This window comes from Myxocyprinus asiaticus, chromosome 28 (genome assembly GCF_019703515.2).
Source record: "Myxocyprinus asiaticus isolate MX2 ecotype Aquarium Trade chromosome 28, UBuf_Myxa_2, whole genome shotgun sequence".
Taxonomy (NCBI): Eukaryota; Metazoa; Chordata; class Actinopteri; order Cypriniformes; family Catostomidae; genus Myxocyprinus; species Myxocyprinus asiaticus.
The window spans coordinates 12,041,569-12,049,909 of record NC_059371.1 but is presented as its reverse complement, the minus strand read 5'-3'; the positions used below and the strand labels follow the sequence as shown (position 1 = coordinate 12,049,909).

General features: G+C 40.1%; 1 protein-coding gene across 3 annotated transcripts; it reads right to left on the bottom strand.

The window, feature by feature from the left end:
- Positions 1–789: 789 nt before the first annotated feature.
- Positions 790–3,520, bottom strand: LOC127419274 (WAP four-disulfide core domain protein 2-like). Of its 3 annotated transcripts, none has more exons than XM_051660550.1 (5): positions 3,384–3,520; positions 2,856–2,974; positions 1,719–1,850; positions 1,394–1,531; positions 790–1,021 (listed from the first exon to the last, which is right to left on the bottom strand). In XM_051660550.1, exons 2-5 carry the CDS (start codon positions 2,953–2,955, stop codon positions 888–890), a joined length of 504 nt encoding a protein of 167 aa, XP_051516510.1. In that variant the 5' UTR covers positions 2,956–2,974; positions 3,384–3,520; the 3' UTR covers positions 790–887. The 3 variants fall into 3 exon arrangements, with proteins under 3 accessions (XP_051516510.1, XP_051516509.1, XP_051516508.1); XM_051660549.1 differs by having other exon boundaries at positions 2,856–3,045; positions 3,384–3,513; XM_051660548.1 differs by lacking the exon at positions 3,384–3,520 and having other exon boundaries at positions 2,856–3,333.
- Between the last annotated feature and the right edge of the window lie 4,821 nt (positions 3,521–8,341).

The window sequence follows — 8,341 nt, the reverse complement described above, 5'->3', positions numbered from 1 at the left end:
TGTTAATCTGTTTTTGTTTAAAAAGCTTCGCAAGGACACTAAGGCCACGTCCACACTAATACCATTTTCAGTTTTCCTAACGTCATCGTTTTCCAAAGTATGCAGTGTTTTCAAAAGTATTTTCGAAATGCTCTGGTTTCATTGGAGGAAAACACTGTTTTAGTGGGGATGAGAGGCGTAAACGTAGCTAAATCAATGCGCTTTCAACTGAAAATATATTAGTGTGGACGGGGCCTTAAGTGTCCTTGCGAAGCATTTGAAACAGAAAAACTACAGAAACAAACTAAAACACTTAGTTAATTTCTACAGAAAATAAACTTTGCTCTTTTTTTTCCTTCCGACAGAATTCAATGTCTGCACATGTTCCCAGAAGCTTAGAGATCCCTGGTTCAACACAAATACTGTTCATTTTTGCACTGAGCCTGTCCTTATTGTACATGTGACTGTTCTTTCATCAGTTTTGTATTATCCCACATTCTTCAACTATTTTATTTTCACAGCTTAGCACTTTGGTGGGGCTTTTGCGTCACTATGTTTTTGCTTAAAGTTGGCTTGACCCTTTTGCTGCCGAGCGCATGGAGAGAATGGAAACAGAGGTCTCTTTCATTACAAGACGAACTCTGCACATGTTTGGTTCATAGGGAGGGGAGGCTTTTACATTCCTAAGCACTGCTGCCAATGAGTTATGTGAGAAGAGAACAGCCAAGCATACACTGGCATACCAAAAATACCAACACTTCAATAAAGCAATTTCATACTCTTTTAGTTGGAAACCAACGAAACATGGTGTACCAAAACAACAAGATTTATTTGGTGCTTACAAACAGGTTCTATGGATAAAAAAGGTAAAAGATCAATTTCACTCATGCCTTTATATGGTGGTTAAGTCAGCATGGCTCACTGCATGCATGACCACAAGTGGTTGGGCAGCATTTCTGTTCGGCAGGGCACTGGCCATCATGGTAACAGTATTCCGCACACATTGGTGTTCCTTTCGGTTGGGCACATCGACCGGGTTTCACTGCATGGATAGAAAATAAGCTTGTTCTTTCAACTGCGTTGATCTTCATCACAAAGTACCACCAAAGCATGAATAGTAATAGGTTTTACTCATAGGGTTGATTCAGGTCAATTGGACCACTTTTACATTCGTTTCCATGTCGAAAAGTGGCCCAATTTACCCATTAGCACTTGGGACAAAATATACTAAAACACAATGAGGATGCTGACCAACATGATATTCAAAACAGCAAGAGAACAGACATAACACAAACAATACACAACAGCTAAGCAGATAATAGAGGTATATAACCTATAATATAACAAATGGAGATGAAATAAAGTGGACTCAGATGCCGAGTTGTGATGAGCACCCTAAAATGTTGTTTCCTACCCGTATATGGAGGCGTACATTCGTGTCCACACCCATTGCTGCAGCATTTCTCATTGTTCGGGCAGTCGCTATCATTGGCGCAGTACTCGGCACACACGCCTGCTCCAAATGTTCTGCGTGGACACACTCCTGGCTTTGCTGTGACACAACAAACCCATGACAGAGAAACCACACCGTTGGAAGTTTAATATCTTATTCGTTTTGGAAAACCTGTGGCATCAAAGTAGTGGTTCATAGATTTGATGAGGGTGTTATTTTCGCTTATATGCATGTTTTTTTAGGAAAGGTGCACACTTTTAAAGACTGGAGTGTGAACTGAACTCACTGAACGCAGGTGGCACACACACAGCCCCACAGCTGAACACACAGCATTTGTGTTCTCCAGCACAATCTTTATCAGAAACACATCCTCGACTGGACGGCACAACCGTCAGCTTCCGCGGACAGTGACTGACCACTAAAGAGAGAGATACGCTCCTGTGTCATGTAGCCTTTTGTGTGCATTATAACTCCAGTTTTACATTTGAGCGTTATGGGTAGCAAAATCATCCTACTGTGGGATGGAATATTGCTTTGTCATGTCAGATCAATTTGTTAATGTACAATTGTTATATAATAAACATAATTTGAAGTAATGTACAAAGTTAACCTTGCACTAGATTTCTACAAAAGGCTAATTTTAATTTGTGAGTTTAAATTATATGTGCAGAGACATACATTTTTTGATGCTACTGCATACTTTGTAGGTACATTGCTATTGTGGATTTTTTGGGCTGCATAGGTACAGTAGTGTACGAAATTCCTACCGGCATTTCTATTATAAATTGCAGGGCCGTTTCTGAGCATATGGGGGCCCTAAGCGAAATCCTACTTGGAGGCCCCCCACAATCTTCCTTCTGTCTCGGGCCACAAGGGGGGGCCCCTTTACCTACCTAATTGAGCCATAACGGATGCCTTAGTCTTACTCGCTCCTTTGTGTGGCCCCCTGGTGGCTCAGGGTCCCTAAGCGCCCGCTTATACCACTTATTGCTAGAAACAGCCCTGATAATTTGGAACCAATACCGTATCCCAGTCGGAATTTTGTATAGGATTCCAACATAACAAAAACTAGATCTTTTAAAACACACAGTTCCCAATATGACTAATGATTACAAATAGGATAAAATACCCCAGTGTGAAATCAAAAAATGGTGTCTGAGGATTTTAATGATTTTCTTTAACTGTGCAGTACCAAAACATTATTTTAATTCATGTACATATGATTCAAATGTTCAAATAAACAATTAGGCAAAAAGACTTGTGGGAATTTTTGTTCATCTAGTGGCATCTTGTTTATTTCTTATATGATCCGAACAGGATATTTTAGGATTGATTAAATGATTTGAACAGTACCCACCCAAAGGAATTCAGTACATATTCTTTTAAGATTTGTTTGGCATGCCTAAAGAGAAGATCTTCTCACCTGTGGAGTTTCGTCCTGGAGCAGCTACTGTTGTGCTCAACCATCCAAACAGACACAATAAAACAGCAGCACTCACCAAGCAGCAGAACTGAGCTTTCATCTTGTCGACCTGTCACACACTGAACTCGGTACGAAATGTGGTGAGGGGGCGGAGAACAGAAATATAAAGAGCCTGTCAGTCCTCCAGGTCCTTGTGCCAGGTATATAAACCAAACAGAAAAAGACGAAGACGTGTACAAGAGTTACATGAGGGGGAATCCCAGAACTTATATTGAATACACGGTTCAGTGCATTTAATCGTGTCACCTTCGAAGAAATACGTGTCTCTGTTACAACTCTCACCAAGTATGCAATGGCATACTAATCTTTTTAAAACCGCAAGAAAGTATCTGACAGAGGCCCGCGCCTGTTAGCAAATCAGAAAACTTGGAGGCATCGATCTGTAAGTTATTTGTTCAACCAACTGAGCTCTTTCAATTTAAAGGGATATTCCACCCAAAAATGAAAATTCTCTCATTATTTACTCACCCTCATGCCATTCCAAATGTGCAGAACAAAAATCAGTGTTGCCAACTAGTTTCAATGGAAAGTAGCTAAAGCCTGCTAGAAAAGTCGCTAAATGTCGCTAGATGACGTCATACGCTAATTAGCATATTCGTGACGTCATCGCGTCTCATTTGCATTTTGCATTAGTGTCCGCCCTTTACATGTGTTTGCTTCTCTGTGCTTACCGTACAGTACATACTGTAATACCCTATTAATTCTCTATATCTATCAGTCACTCAGAGAGAAAGTTAGAAGTGACAGAAACTTTCTTATCTTTTCTCTCACACAGCGCTCAGCCATAACAAACCACTATGTGCATATTTACAAAAATTCATAATTTTATTGTCTAAGTAAGTGTCTGAATTCAGAGAGTTCAGAAACAGGAATGAACAACTGTCTAAAAATCTCTTGTGATTAAGTGCGTGAAAAGAATAAAAATAAACGGTCAAATTAAACTCTTTAAATTTAAAACAAAATTGAACAAACAATACAGATTCGTGAGTGGTCCTTGACAACGCTGTTTGCATATGTGCAGCTCATTCACGTCTATGTCAGCTGCCGTGCGGCCAACTGATTGTGCAGCTCCGTCTTCTCACCTGCTCACCTCTCTCTCTGTCAGTCTCACTGAACAGAGTAGACGCAGAGAGAGGTGTGCCTCCGAGTCTGGGCAGGAAAGCAAGACCACGCGCTCGCGGGGCAGTACTGGCGACTTTCTTCTACAAAAGGTAGCTAAGGGTTGTCCAAAAAGTCGCTAGATTTGTCGCTAGGCGCTTTTTTGAATAAAAGTAGCTAAATGGGTCTGAAAAGTCGCTAAATCTAGTGACAAAGTCGCTAAGTTGGCAACACTGACAAAAATAGGTGTTTCCCATTCTGTGGGCATTTTTCAACCGCTTTACTGGATTTGCCTACTACATTAAAATTCCCTTCTTTTGTTGGATAGTTGAGCAATGCCCATCCTGGATTGGGAAACACCCATATTTTTTTTTCCATATTGACCCATACTTCTTTCTTCTACTGAACACAAAGATTTTTTGAAAAAATATTTCAGCTCTGTTAGTCCATACAATGCAAGTGAATGGTGACTAGAACTCAGAAGGCCCAAAAAGGATACAGAAGTAATCCATGAGACTCCAGTGATTAATGCTGCCTTCACGTGCTATCGGATTTATCATAAATACAAGTTTCCCACTTGGAGGATGCACATGAATGACCCCTCAAGTCGTAATTACGGGAAACTCTGAGATCATTTTGATACCCGAGTTTCCAAGATGGGAGGAGTCCTAAACTTTCAACAAGGCGGAGGAGATTTCAGTTTCTGTACTGAATGACAGGTTTTGTTCATTTTTCTAAGTACAGGTAATTGTTAGCACTTGCCATTTTGGTCATATTTATGTATATCAGTAACCATTCTATGTATGCTGTAAATTTTTACACTGTGAAAATAGCTTGTATTTGACCAAATTTCAATTTTTGTCAGCAAGCTAACTGAGTGATATGTATTAAGGTGTCAAAATAAAAGTTCCTCAAGAAATAAACTCAGCAAAAAGAGAAACATCAATTTTCAGGACGCTGTATTTTAAAGATAATTTTGTACAAATTCAAATAACTTTACAGATCTTTATTGTAAAGTGTTTAAACAATGTTTAAACAATGAATGAACATGCACCTCTGGAACAGTCGTTAAGACACTAACAGCTTACAGATGGTAGGCAATTAAGGTCACAGTTATAAAAACTTAGGACACTAACGAGACCTTTCTACTGACTCTGAAAAACACCAAAAGAAAGATGCCCAGTGTCCCTGCTCATCTGCGTGAACGTGCATGCTGCATGGAGGCATGAGGGCTGCAGATGTGGCCAGGGCAATAAATTGCAATGTCTGTACTGTGAGACGCCTAAGACAGCGCTACAGGGAGACAGGAAGGACAGCTGATCATCCTCGCAATGGCAGACCACGTATAACAACACCTGCACAGGATCGGTACATCCGAATATCACACCTGCAGGACAGGTACAGGATGGCAACAACAACTGCCCGAGATACACCAGGAACGCACAATCCCTCCATCAGTGCTCAGACTGTCCACAATAGGCTGAGAGAGGCTGGACTGAGGGCTTGTAGGCCTGTTGTAAGGCAGGTCCTTACCAGACATCACCGGCAACAATGTTGCCTATGGGCACAAACCCACCTTCACTGGACCAGACAGGACTGGCAAAAAGTGCTCTTCACTGAAGAGTCACTGTTTTGCCTCACCAGGGGTGATGGTCGGACTTGCATTTATTGTCGAAGGAATGAGCATTACACCGAGGCCTGTACTCTGGAGCAGGATCGATTTGGAGGTGGAGGGTCTGTCATGGTCTGGGGCGGTGTGTCACAGCATCATCGGACTGAGCTTGTTGTCATTTCAGGCAATCACTTCGCTGTGCATTACAGGGAAGACATCCTCCTCCCTCATGTGGTACCCTTCCTGCAGGCTCATCCTGACATGACCCTCCAGCATGACAATGCCACCAGCCATACTGTTCTGTGCGTGATTTCCTGCAAGACAGGAATGTCAGTGTTCTGCCATGACCAGCGAAGAGCCCGGATCTCAATCCCATTGAACACGTCTGGGACCTGTTGGATCGGAGGGTGAGGGCTAGTGCCATTCCTCCCAGAAATATCTGGGAACTTGCAAGTGCCTTGGTGGAAGAGTGGGGTAACATCTCACAGCAAAAACTGGCAAATCTGGTGCAGTCCATTAGGAGGAGATGCACTGCAGTACTTAATGCAGCTGGTGGCCACACCAGATACTGACTGTTACTTTTACTACCTTTTTTCAGGGACACATTATTCCATTTCTGTTAGCCACATGTCTGTGAAACTTGTTCAGTTTATGTCTTAGTTGTTGAATCTATATACAAATATATACACATGTTAAGTTTGCTGAAAACAAAAGCAGTTGAAAGTGAGAGGATGTTTCTTTTTTGCTGAGTTGATGTATAAATGAAACTGGCATTGTCATGTTTCCTGTTCTTTCCAACAACAAAGCACGTGAACACGACGTACTCATAATTATCACTTCAGAAGCGGAAAGTAGGATAATTCCGAAAGCACATGAATGCAGCAAAAATCCATGTCTTCTGAAGCGAAATGATAGGTTTGGGTGAGAAACGGATCAATATTTAAATCCTTTTTTACCATAAATCTTCACCTTTGACCAGCCCTGACCAGTAGGTGGCTTAATGTGGAAGTCAAATTGTAGATTCACAGAATAAAAGGACTTAAATTTTGATTTCTCACCCACACCTATCATTTCACTTCAGAAGACATGGACTTAGTCACTGGAGTCTTATGGATTATTTATGCTGACTTCATGTCCTTTTTGAACCTTCTGAGGTCTGCTCACCATTCACTTGCATTGTATATACATACAGAGCTGAAATATTCTTTTAAAACAAAAGAAACTCATACACATCTGGGATGACATGAGAGATGACATGATTTTCATTTTTGGGTGAACTATTCCCTTAAAGGAATGTTCCGGGTTCAATACAAGTTAAGCTCAAACAGCATTTGTTGCATAATGTTGATTACCACAAAATAAATTTTGTCTCATCCCTACTTTTCTGTAAAAAAAATAAAAAATCCTAGGTTACAGTAAGACTAATGGAATTACAATAAAAGTTAATGGGGCCAAACCATATACATTAAAATACTCACCACTTTAAAAGTATAGCCACAAGATGTAAACAATGTGTGTCAACGTGATTTTGATGTGTTAATCAAAAGTTACTAAATTTTTCTGTGTAAAGTCACTTCCAATTTTACAACTTTGTCATCATGACATAACGTCATAAACCCTGAAACAACCACAATTTCACAGCTCAAATACTACACAAGTTTTTTTCAGATTTAATCCAAATCAAAATCAAATCACTTTGTCACTCAATCATATACACAAGTGCAACAGTGGGTGAAAGTCTTGGGTGCTGTAAAAAAAAGAGGATAATTTTCTATCCGTTCCGGAGTAGAACTTAATAAATTGCCCTTGAAGGTCTCTGCGTTGTTCTGTCTTTTCTGAGCGCTGAAGTAAAGCAATTATTGTTAATTCACACAATTGATTCCGTTATTCACTTTATCTGACTCCAATTTTAAGTTGACCTCTAATTTATATTTAAGCTCTAATTAATTTCTGATCATTCTTTTAATTTAACATTTTTAGGTTCTTGATTAATCGAAATCCTCTTCTATTCATTGTCCTTTCGATCTTTGGAGACTTACGCCAGCCGTTATTAAATTACATAAACCTCCCGAAAATGGATAGCCAGTTATGTTCTTAGTCAGCGGTTGTAGGGTTAACTAATATCATCTGGTTTGGCTTGTCTCATAACCAGACGATATTGCCACTTAGTCACATACATACAACTTGCTAAGACGGGCGGTGAGCAGTGACTGAGAGTCTTTAAATGGCTTTCTCCTACCCGGTTGTCCTGAGTGGTTTCTCCTATACTTAAGCTCCAGTATGGTCTACCCTGGTCTAATGAAATTCAAATCCTACCCGGCTGTCCTAGGTGGTTGTCCTACCTGGTTGTCCTGAGTGGTTTAAATTCAAACTGAGAGTCTTTAAATGGCTTCCTCCTATATTAAAGCTCCAGTAATGATATAAATGATTTCAGAGGAATTCAGAATAAATCAAATAATAACAATTTATTTGTCAAGTAGGATATAAAACATTGTTGCAGAAATTCAAATCAAAGCCAATTTCAAATGATCAGAATAAACAAGCATTACTAAAAATAAAAGACAAGTCAAAGAAACATACCTTGCAAAACTACATGCAGCGGTACAGCATGGGAGATCTGCTTACAGATCCCCAGAGCTTCCTGCCAACTTTCCCTAAATATCTAGACAGAATAAACATTGTGTACCAAATGGTATTATCCTTTGAACAATGAGAA

What these genes read in the sequence shown, in the direction of transcription:
- LOC127419274 (XM_051660550.1), bottom strand. Translation starts at nt 2,955, where the DNA reads ATGAAAGCTCAGTTCTGCTGCTTGGTGAGTGCTGCTGTTTTATTGTGT. An exon ending in GTGTGTGCCACCTGCGTTCA is followed by an intron (nt 1,532 to 1,718) that starts GTGAGTTCAGTT and finishes GTTGTGTCACAG; the next exon opens with CAAAGCCAGGAGTGTGTCCA. An exon ending in ATGTACGCCTCCATATACGG is followed by an intron (nt 1,022 to 1,393) that starts GTAGGAAACAAC and finishes CTATCCATGCAG; the next exon opens with TGAAACCCGGTCGATGTGCC.